Here is a 16,564-nt window from a genome sequence, read left to right on the forward strand (position 1 = left end):
AGTGCCTTTACCTCTTCCTTTAACTCGGTCTGGACTGGTTTACATGCTTAGTGATTCAAATTATGAGCATCTGAGGCCCTTAATGTGCCTGGATGCTACATCTGTGAATGAAAATCGAATTTTTCCAAACGGACACCCTCAAAAATACCTCTTCTACACACACACAGACACACACACACACACACACACACACACAGACACACCTCTATTTTGAAACCCACTGCCATTTTATTTGTGGAGGAGGAATGCAAAAACAACACAACGCTGATCGCTTAACATCTAACACTTCATCATCATAATACAACTGAGGATGTCTAAAATAATGATCGGCGGTCCAGGTGTGGTTGCTCGTGTTCAATCCCACGCCATCTTTTATGAAAGTAGTGTGTGTGTGATCTTCCCCACGCAGAGCTTAAGAGTAAAGTGATAAACTGGGCTCGCTGATCATATTAGCAGGTAGAGTAGTCAGTGTGAGGCAACAACAGCTTGTGGCTCAGCTGGGGCTATGACCTCTGCACACTGTAGTGGGAGGGAGCGAGAGCGAGACGTGGGGAGGGCAAAAGGGAGATAAAGATGGATGGACAGTGAAGGAAGGAGAGATAGCAAGGAAGAAAAAAAACATCAGGCACAAAGTACGAAGCATCAACCTGATCTGAGCCCCCTCTCGTCCTATTTAGTCAGGGGTTGATTTAACTCTTCTATTGCTGATGAAACCTTGGAGGCAATGACACGTGCACAGTTAAAAAGCACCTCATTGTCATATCAATAAATGTGTATTACGAATAGCAACGTGCCACTGGAAACTATACCACAAACATAACATTTATTTGTTGTCAATTTGCCATTCTGCTTTCTTTCTCCATGTACAGATCATAAGGGGCTCAGTAAAACAAATCAGGACTGTGCTTATTTTGCTGCCTTCATCTGCAGAAATTCTTGGACTACTTTGCTTTCCAACTGTTTGGCGGGAAACCCAAGGAACGGACAACCTGACTTTAACACTTCTACAAAGAAGACTATATGAGTAATATGGAATCCCACGAAACATTTGGAGGAAATGGCAATTTCAGAGCTGATTGTGTTGAGTCATTTTACAAAATTTCCGATGCAAGCGGCCAAAATGAGTTTCCTCTAAGTAGTAGGAGACTTAACTTTCTAAATGTTCGGATTAAATGTGATCTCAAATACTTTGCTGCTCATATGCAACTCGAATCAATACTTGAAGAGTCAAGAATTCCATGCTAAATCCAAGAGGTCTTCTTTCATGGATAATCATTCCTAATGTTTATTTGGACAGTTTTCTGATTAATTCTTGAAGAAATTGCACTTGGACAGCTGTTATCCCTTAATTATTGTCATCTTTGGCACAAACACTTTTGTGTTTGAACATTAGGTAAAATTGAAAAGATGGCATAGACAAAGGTACACACACCTCCATACGGCCATACACATAGCATGCAAACAGACGGCTGAGAGGAAGGGTACATAACTACCCCGCAACCGGGGAGAGCTAAAGAGATGCAAAGGAGGGAAAAGAGACGGAGGTAGATTGCGGCACCACACTGTCACACAGGAGCAAAAAGGACAGAGAGGAGGGCCCTGTCACATCGCATCAGAGTCAGCAGCAGCCACACCCGCCCTGCCTGCACCCTGCTGCCGGGAGACGAGAGGAGGGCAGAAAGCAAGGAGAAAAGAACACTTCCTTCTGCTCTCTTCCTCCATTAGTCCCTCTTCTCCAGTGTGTCTCATTTGAATTGTCTCTCATTCCTCATTCCTCATCTAGTCTGCCTCCTCACATGCAGACATCTCCCCCCACTCTCACCATGTTGCCAGTCTCGCTGATTTGGCCACAATGGGAACTTGTGTGGTGGATCCCAGCCTAGAGCTAGACTACAGTCCGGGTGGTGGTGGTGTGTGTGTGTGTGTGTGTGTGTAGGGAACAATACAGAAAGGGAGAGAAAGGATTAGAAATGAACTGTGGAGATCGAGCACAACCTGACAATAAGTCCCTTCTCCCTCGTGTGTCTGTGTCTGAGTGTCAGTGTGTGAGAAAGAGAGAGGCAAAGGATAAGCTTCAGAGAAAAAAAAATCACTTTTCTTTGTGTTTCAAGTGATGCTGTCAATCATCACACTCTTAGAGGAGCTGTGTGTGTGTGTGTGTGTGTGTGTGTGTGTGTGTGTGTGTGTGTGTGTGTGTGTGTGTGTGTGTGTGTGTGTGTGTGTGTGTGTGTGTGTGTGTGTGAGTGAGTGAGAGAGAGGATAGCAGTTACAAGGATGCACAATTCTGTCTATGGCTATAAACATAGCCAATAATAGAGTACGTCTGACAGCAGAGCTATTTTATCATGTATCTCCTCCTTCATTCCTATCTTAATAGCTGATTACCTTAATGCACTTTTCTGCCACGCTAAGTCACACACATGTGGCACCCCACACGCTCCTAACATAGACGGATACATCCGAGTGTTGGAGGCCTCAACAGCAGTAGAACAAAATTAACTGACATTAACATGCTTCTATATTGATCCCAGCTCGGCCTCTCTGTCGTCTTTCCGGGGAGACTCGCGGTCAGGACTGGCTACATGCAGCCATTAGCCAGCAGCTACTAAGGCTCAAGTACACTTCCACAAAGCATAGGCAAGTTGATGCTTTGAATTGCATACTTGCAATATGCAGTTGGCCCATGTATAAACCATATAAAACACAGATTATGATCAGGAATTTCCAAAATAAGAAATTTTTAAACTTTTGATAAGTTACATTGCTGGACAACATACTAATACTGTTTCAGGCAATCAGTCTGTTTGACGACAGCCCCCCTTCAACAAGTAGGCACAGTGGGGTTGGAGTGGGCTTAACACACCACGCTGTTGTTTTGGTATCAGATATTTACATGGGCTGAGAAAGTGTGGCAAATGTGGCCACTTCCAAACATGTTAACCATGCAGTGGACGAGACAGGTCCAAGCTGGTATCCAACACACACAAAAAGATAGGTGCCACAAAGATGGATAATACCACATCATGTTTTACCATCTGAGGAATTACCAGCATAGCTATTCTATGTAAGCTCTTGCATTTTCACCAATAACTAGACCTATCCCGAGGAACGAGCAATATGCCACACATGCTGTTGATTCTCTCAATGCAAAAGACATGATTCTGATTGGAATCGTCATAAATTAGGGATTTTAAGTGATGAATATGACTGACTATAAACTGTAAACATTTCATACTGTGCGATTTACAAGGATTTAGACTGACAGGATTGAAGATGCATTTCTCTTTTTGTATAATCTTTCATCTGCACATCACACAGTTATTGGTCATTATCGGTCAGGTTCTCCAATCTCTTAATCGGGAATTTTAATCTAAAGTTAATCTTAAACTCAGGAGAAGACTGGTATGATGTATAGTATGATAAATATAACCCAGCCTTACTTGCTAACTAAATCTTTTGCTTATGCAAGTGTTGATGTCAGGCCCCCAGCCCACCACGGAAGCCCAACTATTCAGTCACTCAATCGCACACAAAGCTATACATGGTAAAGGTCATCTCAAAGTCTCCATTACATCTTACATAATTGTGAGGCAGTATCCAAAGCTTTCCTTGTACACTCTGGCGGACGATCAGTCACAGTGATCAAAGCGCTAGATGTGTTTCTTTGTTTCTGCTGCTCGCTCCACTCCAGCCCCCAGAGTCAGTTATTAGAATACAATATATTATTATATAATATATTACATATGCTGATAGACTAACAATTCCTGAGCTCCTCATACACTGACAAAACCCCCCAAACATAAAACACTCGGAGAGAAAAAGTGATTATTTCTCTGTTGCACAAAACAAAAACAAGCAGCCTTAGTAAGATGAGGAGGGTGTGAGTTTCTGTTATGAAGTGCGATTCTTGCCGCTTAGCCGCCTGATGCATCACGCGCCAAGCAAAATGAGTTTCAAGCATAGGAACTGTACGCGGACAGACAAAGATGAGGACCGACAGACCGGCTCGGTTCCATTAAGGAACATGCCAACAGAAATTACTAATGCGACAGCTTCACAAGTCAACGCAAAGGAAGAACAAATACAACTAATTAGATCAGACTGGAGAAAAAATGCACACATCTTTTTTTCATTTTTGCACTCATGCAGTGAGAGCAGGCCAACATAGAACATCCATGATCAGTTAGAGAAGTGTACTCGCTTCTGAAAGCAGGAAAGTGACCTTAGCGGGGAGCAAGAGACATTAAAAAGTGAATTTCTTCATGCTAATCAGCGAGATTCTCTCCTCCCTCCCTTCTGACTGAGCAGGTGGCGACCGTGATGATGCTGCAGTTGTTCTTCTTCAGGTTTGGACACTTTAAGATTCCACCGCGCTCTTCCTCCCTCCCCCTTTGTGTTACTGCCACTTTCTACCCTGCCTCCCTTGCTTCCTCATCTCTCTCTCTCTCTCTCTCTCATGTTATGTTATGTTTGTGTGGATTATGTAGGGAAAAGTTGAATGAATCCGTCTATGCGACGGATGGGAGGTAAGACTCGGTGGCCCCAGGAGGCTCCGGCCGGTCCAGCCGGGGGTCGGTTGCCGGGGACTGTTAGCAGGAGAACTGCTGATGTGACTCTAGCATCGATCAGTTTCCTGCACGGCCCTGCGGTCTGTGGGATTAGCTGGCTGACGAGCTGGTGATGACTGTCCAGCAGGCAAGAAAAAACTATTCCATTCAAGATCTGGTCTATTTTTTATTACAATATACTTAGCAGAATTCTTTGTTCATCCATAGTTTGCACCACCACACTATATGCTATTTTGGAGTGATTTACATTGTTGTGGTTACTGACACATCACTGTGGCTCTCCTCATCGTCACCCCTGATTCTTTCAAATCTGCGAGACATGGTGGACAAAATGTTTTGCTCTGACCATGAAATGCTGCTCTCGCCTTCCACAGTTCAGATGACAATTGAAGGACAGAGGACTCTTGTCCAGGAGTCTGCTGTTTGTGTCCAGTGTGAAACAATAACAACGATAACAACAGTAAGAATTAACGTTGACGTTTTGTCACGACAGTCGCTCGTCACAACTGCGCTCTTTTCCTAAACCTAACAAAGTGGTTTTGTTCACAAAATGTAAACTTCCAGTGAAAATGAACATTTATTTTGAAAAGACACTATGCATTTCGTGGAAGGTGACGTTCTGTCCTCTAAATGGATACATAGAGGGTCATAGTTTGAAGCTTAGGGCCACAAAGCATCTGTATTGGAGTTGGAGGTGAGAATGTGACAGCCTGCACACACAAACATAAACTCAACATAAAAGGCATATAGTCTGCTATTCTTATAGTCACGCTTCACCACTCTGCATCTCTCAGACAAGACCATTTTCCTGTTTTGTGAATCTGCACTCACCTCTAACACTGGGATGGAGGTAGAGATGTGCGGTTAGAATTGTATGAAGTCAGTGATGTGACTGTCTGAGAAGATAATGAGTTATTCACTACTGTGAATTTGAGCTTTGATTGCACTTCAACCACCTTTTGTGCAAAACACACTGCATGTATATGCACTAAAAGAACGAGCAACGACTATAACACCATTAAATCATCACAGACATCATAGTATTGTATTATGACATCATCACATGTACAGTGAATTATTCTGTCTCCACGACATCATTGAAGCGTGCTGGAGCTGATTTTAGTATCAAAACAACCAGCTGTTACTGTGACATCACAGAGGTGTTTCCTTGTAATCACTGGGGTTCCACTGCTCCATTTTTTCAGATGAATCCTGTTATTTCAACCACTCAAGCAAACCAGCACTCTGTGAATGACAGAGAGCGAAACGAAAGAGAGTCAAGGGGGCTGGTTAAGTGCACCGTATGAGCGGCAGTAATCACAGCTCTGGTAAAAGCACTCTTTTGCTCAGTATAGTGTTCCTCAGAATGAGCTTGTGCTCTGTCTGAGTCTCTCACTCCCTCCCCTCTCCCCCGCTTCCTCTATTTCTCTCTCTGTCTGATAATAGCTCTAGATTGAGTAATTGTGTGTTTGAGTGGAGTTACGCTGCAGGGTGGAACCTGCAATCAGATACAGAGTACATGTTTCTCTCTCTTGCTGTCCGTCTCTCCATTCATACCATGCCTCAGCAGTCTGGCCTCTCGACACCCGGCCCTCCCTCCAGCCATGCGGTTCCTGCAGGCGCTTCCTCAACCATCAGCTTTCCGCTTTTCCCCCCCCTCTCCACACAGCCTACTCTACACAGCCGGTAAGGGCTGGGGTCAATAACAGCTGTGCACCGTGCTGTAATTGATGTCATCATTTCAATTTGAGCTGATTAGAGTTGAGAGCTGCTTATCGTGTGACCCGGGGTGGAATAACACACTGTAGGGCCCAGTGAGCTGCCACGCCTGACCAAGGTAAACTGTCGGGCTGCCTGGCTGGATGGATGGGTTGGCTCAGCCCAGGGCTGCCTTTTCTATTGACTCTTAATGCAGAGGTAATGACTGAGTGTATTCCAGGGTCACGGCTGGCGCAAGTGTCTGTGTCGCTGGCATTTAGTGTAATTCTGCGGCTATAATTATGATCGGCCCGCCCCTTTATTAACACACACTCACATGATTGCTTCTGTCCATCCGGGGAGGGGGATCCTCCTCTGTTGCTCTCCTGAAGGTTTCTTCCCTTTTTTACCTGTGAAAGGGTTTTCTTCTATTACATGGGAGTTTTTCCTGATCCGATGTGAGGTCCTGGGACAGGGATGTCGTATGTGTACAGACTGTAAAGCCCTCTGAGACAGATTTGTAATTTGTGATATTGGGCTATACAAAATAAACTGAATTGAATTGATTGGTTAAGCCTTCTGCTGGCTCAGAACTGTGTGTGTGTACATCCAGACTACGCGTGTGTTTTGTGGCTTTGTAATGTCAGCAACATTACAATAGTTTTGATTATAGTCATGTTATGTCAAAATGTCATTAAATAAAATAAAATAAGAGATGCAGCAATCTGATACAGAGTGCCGATATGATCCTTGGATTTAGTTAATAAACTGTGAACCTCACTGTGTGGAAGTGGCAGGGATTATTTGTTCATGTCTAAGGCAACATCAGGCCTAATTTAAACATTACTTTCTTAAATTAATAAAACTATGTAATTATTACAATTATTAGTTATACACCAGCAACTAAAAAAATCTTTAAAATTAACAGGAATTCAAATTAAATTTGTAAACCATTATAATGCAGAAACAAATTGTTTAAAACTGAAACAGGAACTAAAATTCCAGTATATAGAGTATATACTTGGCTCCATTACCACGGATACCCAAAGCTTTGGCCTGATGTCCGATATCTGTATTGTATCTGTGGAATTAGCATTGAAACAATAAATAAGGTTTTTTATAGTATTAAAAAACAATGTGCCATCTCCATGCATCCGTCCACAGTGAATAAATAAATAAAACACCTGTCAATGCGTTGGCATTTCTCCTTGCTGTTGATGTTGAGTCTTTTCAATGAAAGCACCAAAATAACACGGCCGCCTTCCAGCATTCCTGCTGTGCGCTAATGAACACATGAACACACTGAAGCACACAGCCAAACATAAATATGGCAAATCAGAATATACAAAGGGCAACACCTGCACAGGATCAGTGCTAATTATCTCCCAACAAATGATGATGGGCATACTATGCAAATTACAGACATTAAATATCCTCTCGTTAGCGAAACATAGAAACTTGTAACTTCGAGGCTCGAAACTTCTGCATAGACAGCGGGCAATACCCTCAACCCTCATCACCACTTGTCGGATCAACGCGAGGGAGCAGATCTACTGCTAAAAACAGACAAAGACTGCTCACTAGGAACCCTGTCTCTTGCTGGCTCTTTCTTTTTTTTGCCAGCGCTCTGAATCTGTGGGTGTTGGGGAGTAAAAAGCTGTCTGCCACATTCTTTTTCTCTCTCTCTTTCTCTGTCATCTTCCTGACTCTTTTAATACCATGACAATCAGACACCGTTCCCTGAACCACACCCCCGCTCCACCCACTCTGCAGCAGAGCCTAAACACCCCCCGCTGCCACAGTGTACAATGTTCATCACCGCTGTGGAAGCACATGTCTCCTCATCCAGGTGTGCACCCACCTGGATTTTAGGAGCAACCTCCAAAATGACAGGCAACGAACGTACTTCCTCTATTAAAACCTCTAAAACATGAGGGTCACTTCTCACCCAGCTGGATTTTATGTTTAGCCTGTGTGACCCTCTGTTCCCACGGTAACCTTACACTGAACCCCCCCCCCCCCCACCACCACCACCCCATTTGTCAGAACTCACTGATTATCTGAGGAGCTGTGGCCCATCTGGAAGACAGGAAGCCGCACACTGGAGATTGATATCTGCAGTGTTACGAGAGAGAGTGTGTGTGTGTGTTTCTCAATTTAGTGCAACATGTAAAGTAGTTGTCTCATAATCATAATCAATTCAATTATGCTTATTAATCACGATAATTTGTTTCAGTTGCCGGGATTATTTCAACATTATCTGTCGACATAAAACGTTTTACTTCACAGCATGGGTATCTGTACATGGTTTGAATAAAAGATACTTACATCCTGATGGAAGATGAGGAAATCTAACACTTTTAGTGACTTTTGTGTATTTGACTCCCTCTGTGTATCTATACTTTTACATAGCCTGGATGTTGTTGTTGTTTACCTTAAGCTGGATCCCATTGGTGCTGAGCATTAAGAGTATAGAATAGGTTACATATAATACTAATCGCTACGAACAGAATCTCTGTAAAAGGATAAGACCTCTTCACCTTGTTACAACATGAATGCTGTGTTGAGGACATGCTCTGACTATACTCTAGTAAAGAAGGCTCATAAACCACAGAAGTACCAACTTTCATCAAAATCAAATTATTTTATGAAAATTAATGAACTTTCAAAGTGAAAATTAACAAGTCTCTAGCTGAGAGTTTGACAGTGTTGCTCTCTGACACTCTGTACAGTGTAAAAGTCCCCAGTTAACTGCTTTAGCACATCACAATGACATCATTATTTGGCATTGAGAAATTACATAGACATAATTGTGTAACTCCCATCACTATGCCACTTCTAGAAAAGGAAAAGGCGAACACAGCCTCCACATCTCTGAACAAATACTGTAGGTGAGGTTGAAGGAAAGACCACAAGTGTGGCCAGTGGCTCAAACATACATACATACATACATGCACACAGACATACGCACATGCACACATGCATACACACATGCACACATGGAATTAGAGTTAAGGAATTGAGATCTTTATATGTGATTTTTTTTGCTGCGATAAACACTTTCTTTTCTTTACGAAGAAACATTTCTCCAGGTTTCCGTAATTTTTAGCATTTGTGTGTCCGAGATGACGCACAAAAGTTACTAAACCACCACCTCCAAATTTAAATTGTCATAGATCCTGCAGCATTCCACAAATAAAACAGGTTTAACCTAAAGGCGTTTCCTCCTATTACCAGTCATGCTAAAATGGATGCTTACCTAAGTTCAACTGCAAAACAGAATTTCGTTGGAATTAAAATGTTCCGTGCAGATCAACAAGTGGCCTTAATGTTACTCCAAAGCATCCTGGAACTGTTTTCCGCCAGCATTCCCAACCCCAACTATTGAATACTAATCTCTCTGCAATGGTCCTATATCATTTGGAATTGTTGTATGATGCGTATCCGATAAGGACTAAAGAATGACTACCGACATTTTACTGATTATTTGCAGATCACTGTTTTAAAGGCAAACAGGTAAACCAATAACTTGGCATTTTCACCGCAGATATTTTGTGATTGTCATAGAGAAAAAAAGTGTTACTAATAATATCAACAATGGCTCTGTTCTACATGAGCCTGAAACCAAAGTAGCTAAATGGAATTCAGCCTTCTGTCCCATGTCTTGTCATTATTAGCAGATGGAAATTATTTCAAAGCCACAAGGAATTATTCAACCTTAATTCATACGTACAAATGCAGGTGTTCCCAGACACTGCACACACCAACATTCATGCTTGAAGTAGAAACCTCCTCAGCTTAGTCATTTTTATTCTGTTTCATTCATGCAGTTCCCCATTCTGCACTTTGCAGACACAAACAAACACACAGAAACACAGTCTCACCTGCAGTTTAATTTAATTTGGCCCTGCACACTCCCCGGTTCTCATGCTGTACAGAGTGCTGCCTCCTCTCAAAGAACTAACCAGCTGATCACAGCTTCTGTTCACAGAAATCCAATTCCCTCCAAAGGTCATTCGTCCGTTCAAAGATTTTCCTTTTTTCCCTGTGCTCTCTCATGCTCTCTTATTTATTCTGGTCATTTGTTACTTCTTGAAATATATAACCTTTGCCCTCTTCATTTCCCGTCTTTTGCCTCTTTATTATAATGTTCTTGTATTTTGGTTTGAACCTTATTGGCCCCTGTCTTGGCTCTCTCCCTCCTTGCTGCCATCACACACCCTGGATCACAGCCAGCAAGAGGTTCTTGGCTGTGAATGGTAACGCGGGGCACAAGATGCTCTAACCAGGTGGCTGGGTCACTGAGGAAGTGGGCACAGCAGGGCAGAGCTGGGTTTGAAAAGGCAGATGTGAGCAGAGCTGAGGCAGGGCCCCACAGAGTGTGGCTGTATTTCTTGGCAAGTTTGAAGAGGTTGTAAGAATTGATTAGTAATGACAAGAGTTCTTCAGGGGTGAGGAGAAACAAATTAAATATAAGTGGACAGCGCTAGAGTGATAATTATAGGAGTTTTCCTTTTTGGGGTTTTTACTATTTAGTGTGGATATAACAGTGCTCATATTAATAATACTGAACAATATTGTTTTACTCCACAGAAGTTTCAAGATAACATTTTGAAAACAGCCTAAAAAAACACTGTCGCTTTATATTGTTTTTACACCCGTCTTGAAACAACAATCATATAATTCCTCCGGTCCATTCTGGCCCTGAAGAGATGCTTTTCTAATGCAACTCTAATGGAAGTGATGGGGAACTAAATCCACGGTCCTTATTCTGTGCAAAATTAGAAATGTAACTGAAGCCAGTATGAGACTTCAGCAGTCTCATACTGGCAAACAAAGTGAATACTTTCATATATTACATTATTTTTAGAATAAAATTCTCTTTGTTTCTTCAATCAACATTTTTTTGCTACGCTGCAGTGGAGTGGCATTAAAAAAGAAATCATTTTGTACAAAAAAGACCATAACTTTGGAAGACACTCTCTTGATTCATCAAACTTTAGTTGTCAAAGCCACATCTTAGCTTGCACTTTACAACGTTCAGTTACATTTACAGTCAGTATGTGTCACCAACATGTATAATGTGAATCCTTGATGCCTGATAACTGTGTTGAATGTTTTTCCTCCATCATAAAACTTGCAGTATCCTTCTTGCTGACCTTTGTGGGCACATTGCTAAATTACCATCACTAATTGATAAATGGAATTGCGTATTGCGTCACCCGCATGCTCGAGTGCATACATGTCCATACTTGTGCAGGTGTATGCTGCCAACAAAAGGAGGGAAAGCTCGTTAAAACATTGCTCCATAGCACCACTAGTGGACACAAACTTGAGAGGGTACTTTTAAGAATGCAATTCTGCAGATCAAGAGGACTGTTGATTTTGTGCCCGACCTTTTAAATTGGAGTCACAACAAGAAGCACCAATGTGGACAAGATAAATTACTAGAGTGATCAAACAAACAGGCATATCAGTATTATTTTATGTAAGAAAGACTTAAAAACATGTGAACCCATCCTTCAAAATCCTGTCATGCATGACAGTGCAGTCAACCACACTGGTAATCTGTTATCTATAACCAACTACACTTTGACAGGAACCTTTCCTAGGAATTACCAAAAGGCCCTGGAGTGGCGGGCCGGAGCGAGAGCCAGCGGCAGCAGTGAGTTGCTGCTGCTGTTGCTTGTGTCAGGCTAAGTGGGCATGTCAGGCCGGTGCTGTCCTGGCTCCCTGCCTGCTCTCTCAGCTGCTTGCTCTGTCCCCTGTGTCCTCCACCCTAAACGGATCCAGTCGCTGCTACTCAGCTCCAGTGGCGGGCTGATGCGGCTGACTAATGAACACTTTTCCTAACGAAGGGAACACCACCACCAATCCCATTATTCCCTATCCGCATCCTTGTCCAATTTTTACTCTTATTTATTTGCCTTTCTTCCACTGCCGCGAGACTTATCTTTCACACTTGTCCTTCCACGTCTTCCTCGGTCACTGGTCTCCATCTTTCTGCATCCTCTCATCTTAGCAGTTCCTGTGAACATTCTTCACACGGCCTATATCTCACTTCTCTCCCTTGACGAAATCCATTCACCACCTTTTTGCCATTTCTGTTCCTTTTCCTCAATTCATCTTCCGCTCTATTAAAAGCATTTACAATTCAAGCTCTTTTACCAACTGTTGTGTCAACAAAGTATTTGATGATGACAGCTTGAATTCAAAATGCTTTTGAAGTGTCTGCTATGTGTCCGGTCCTACAGCATCCAAAACAAGTCATCTAAATGTCATTCTTAAAACATTGTGCTAAGATATAGACATGAATACCAAGGTTATCAGTGAAACATCAGTGTATTCCTTTAATTAATACACCCTTCACCCCTTTGAGCAAACTGAAAGGGGCAGAGGACAGAGAGATGAAAACATGGAACAACCAGTTTGAAGGACATCGAGGAGAAAATAAATGTAAATCATAGGTTTGACCCAAAGACAACTTTGTAACTATCATTCAGAAACACTCACAGGGAAAAATACCTATTCAAGGGTCTATTCCTATCTCCTATGTCCTCATGTCATTTTGTTCACAGGAACCTTTACAGTGAGCTCGATGAACACCGCAGCATCAGACAGATAAAAGGTAACACCGGTTGTCCACTCACCAGGCCGTCACAGTTGCTGATAGCCACAGAGGCTCCTGGTGTGTCTTTGATGTCCCCCACATACAAGCATTCATCGTGCAGTGGCTCAGAGTGCCGGGTGCTGTCGCTGTCATCGTGCCACTCCATCTTGGCTCCGGGGGCCACCAGTCTGGCATTGCGGTGCAGACGCAGGTGGAATTCCCGGCCGAAGATGGTGACGTTGTAGTAAAGCCTTTGCCGAATGGCCAAAGGCTCTCCTTTTGGTCCTTCCCACTCATCATTGCCTACTCCTACCTCCCTCCTCCGGCGCCTACGGGACTGCCCTCCTGCCATGTGGCTAGCCGAGACGGCGTGTGACAGGAAGCGGCCCTCTGCGTCCACACTGATCGGCCTCACCAGTCCATGCTCCCCCAGGACATGCTGCAGGGAGTCTGGGGGAAAGACAGGAGTGCCAGGGGAGGGAGAGACAAGAGAGACAGCATGAGGCAGTGGCAGGTGAGAGTGAAAAGACAGTTTATCTGGTGCAAATGGGAACATGAGTTCAGAAAGAACAATGCACATTTAATATGAGAAAAAGAATCCACAGCAGGGTTAGAAGGAGACATCATGGGAGAAGTATGTGGGATAAACTGTGGTAAAAATGTCCGCGGCAGAGGTTGAATATAGGAGGATGGAAAAGAGGTAGGAGGAAAAATATAAGGGATTACGAAAATGTCAGTCATGGGATTTTATATTATTTAGTCTGCATGACAATAATAAAGAAAACAAATACAAACCTATCAAACACATACGCACGCACGCACACGCGCACACACACAGAAACACACACACGCACACACACACACACACACACACACACACACAGCATAGACCCACTCAGAGGCGACCCCGGTGTTTGGAAACGGCAGCCTCAGCAGAGCGCGCTGCGCCTGACACCTCCTGTGCCCTTCTACCATCAACAGGAAAGCCAGTGCAAGATTAAGGTGCTAATTGCGACTTTCTCACTCGGTTTTCTCACTTGCTCGATCTGAGGAAAGTGATTTATATAACCTCAATACCGACTGAATAAGCTAAGGAAAACAAAATCTAGCGCCTCTTTAATTAATTTGAATGAACTTTGCAGCCATTTATCCTTTGATCATTAATTATCATGACTATCGTAACTGCATGGACATTGCATACATTAATTCACTATCATTATTGACTTCTAAAGACAGTTAATGCACACTGTATTGGATTAAGGAAAATGTCATGCAGTAACACAGGTGCATTCTAAAGGCGACCCACCACACCCACACACACACACACACACACACACACACAAACATACACACACGCACACACACACACAGCCAAGGCCATATTAGGTGTCAATGCATCAGTCAGAGACAGTAAGGACATCACCTAAATATGATCCTCATGTGCATGTGATTTGTATTAGTATTAGTAGTAATATTAGTCATAGGCCTAGTAGTAGTAGTAGTAATAGTAGTAGTAGTAGTAGTATAGTAGTAGTAGTTGTAGTAATACTATTAATATCCATCTTTCATGTCGAATTTATGAAGTCGGCTGAATGATTGAATCTAACACAACTGTTTCTTTAGCTCACATGTTAGAGGGATGATTTGATAATAGTGTGATCAATAGGCTGACATCCGACTCCAGCGTCCTGTGACAGATCGATAGATGCGACAGCGGCAGAATCAGATAATGTAAGACTACTTTCCTGCAAAATCCGACAGTAAACCGGAGCATCTGATGCCCCTTTACACCTCAGATAACATGATCCCCCTGGATTGAAGAACGCACGAAATCCCAACACTGCACTTGCACGGCGGAGACCTCCAGAGAAAGACCCTGAACACACCACAGCAAGACGCACAGAAGTTACAAACGCATCCTAGAATGTTTGTTTTGCTAAAACAGCAAAAAGCATGTGACAAATGAAACACAAGCACGAGAAACAATGTTGTGCCGCTACGTTGAGCTCCAGACTTCCAGTGAGCGCACGGAGAGCCCCGTGCAGCCCTGCTGATGAGAGATCAGCAGATAGAACAACATCAACACTGACCACGTTTAACCCTTCTGTACGTACCAACGCTACTGGCGATGTAAAGGCCGCTGGTGTGCAGCAGAAAGGCCGGTAAAATAATTAGGACAGTAAATCCAGGCGAGAGACCCATGGCAGCTCCGAACTGCGCAGGTGAGAGAGTGGGACTCCGGGCTCCAGTGTGGTGAAGTTCCCCGCCTGGCGCGACCAGCCACGCCACGACAGCAACAGCACAGCAGCCCGCAACTAGACTGCCAAGTGCACCGTGAGAGACGGAGCTCTCCTCCCCTCTCTCTCTCTCTCTCTCTCCTCTTTTCTGCCGTGGTCTCTCTCTCGCTCTCTCCCACTCACACACAACTCTCCTCCTCTCTTTCCTTCTCTATGTCTCTCCTTTCTCTCAACTCCTCTCACATTGTGTGTGCTTCCTTACTTTTTTTTTTTTACTTGGTGCTCTGACAACTTCCCGACACACACACGCACACGTCCACTCCCGGTGTGTCTCCGCTGTGTGTGATGAGCGGGTACTTCAGGGAGCGCTGGCCGTGCTGCAGACTGACTGACAGGCCCGCGTACAACAAGAATGCATGCAGTGAAATTAAAAGGCACGGTGCTCTCTCACACCTCCAGCATGCGCAGAGCCAAAGGGTCATTTATGTTTCCAACTTGGACGCTCTTTCTGGGATGAAAACTACTGTTCAACTCTCCCCTCCGCCGGTCCCGGGTGTGCTGCAAGCCTTGCATAAACTTTGAATATCCCGTCAAGCGTCCCCGGTTGGATGAGCAGCAGCGCCCCGCGTGGCTCGTTGGCGGAAATGCACTCGGTTGTTCAGGGCCCAAGGGTCCAATTTACTGACAGGAAAAGTCGTATAGCCCTAACCTGCTTGCCCTCATTTAACACATCATTTACCCGTCTTGACCACTAATCTTATATTGTTTCAAACATCGATGAGCAACACAAGGGGAACTACAGATAAGAAGAAGAACAATTACATTTCCAGAAATGTTCTCTGTTCTCTGTTTCTTTTTTTCTTTTTAAAATAATATAATATTAATTGAATAACAAAGACAGCACAAAACACAAACAAATAGTCTTTGGATATTACCAAATCCAGGTATTAAGGTCAGTCCTAATTTGAAAAAGCTCTGCTATTATTTATATTATTTGGTGTTGAATTGACTTGTGCCCAGACTGTTAAGGCAAAAAAAACAAGCAAACAGAGATCCAAAGAAGCACTATCGAGTCTCCGTGCAGGTAGGCTACACTATATACAGAAACGGACAGAGAAAAGAAAAATAATTATCGAAAAATAATCTTAAAATGCTAAATAATGACTAACCACATAAACAATGAGACCACTCGTCTATGACTCCAAAGAGTGCAGGAGGTCCGATTCCAGTTAGTTTAAAATAGTCTTTTTAGTATATATTGCTCCTGCAACGTTAGGTAAATTGTATTTCTTATACTGTATATCATACTAAATAAAATACTGCAAATCATTTTGGTATAAACCCACAATATGACAACAGCTATTTCCATTATTGATTCATCAAATAGATAATTTAATTTGATTCATCAATTAATCATTTAGGTGATGAGTATTAGAGAGATCATATAGCTC

General features: G+C 43.1%; 1 protein-coding gene across 2 annotated transcripts in view; it reads right to left on the minus strand.

The window, feature by feature from the left end:
* LOC130209279 (A disintegrin and metalloproteinase with thrombospondin motifs 2-like) overlaps positions 1-15,177 on the minus strand; it is a 135,333-nt gene extending 120,156 nt beyond the window's left edge. Inside the window, exons 1-2 of one of the 2 annotated variants that reach the window (XM_056438843.1) lie at positions 14,991-15,177; positions 12,917-13,326 (exon numbers count right to left, since the gene is read on the minus strand). In XM_056438843.1, the coding sequence (XP_056294818.1) occupies positions 12,917-13,326; positions 14,991-15,078 (498 nt within the window). In that variant the 5' untranslated portion in view covers positions 15,079-15,177. Of the gene's footprint in view, positions 1-12,916; positions 13,684-14,990 lie in introns of those variants that run through there. The other variant, XM_056438842.1, reaches the window with a different exon arrangement.
* Between the last annotated feature and the right edge of the window lie 1,387 nt (positions 15,178-16,564).

The sequence above is a fragment of the Pseudoliparis swirei genome, chromosome 19 (assembly GCF_029220125.1).
Source record: "Pseudoliparis swirei isolate HS2019 ecotype Mariana Trench chromosome 19, NWPU_hadal_v1, whole genome shotgun sequence".
Lineage (NCBI taxonomy): Eukaryota > Metazoa > Chordata > Actinopteri > Perciformes > Liparidae > Pseudoliparis > Pseudoliparis swirei.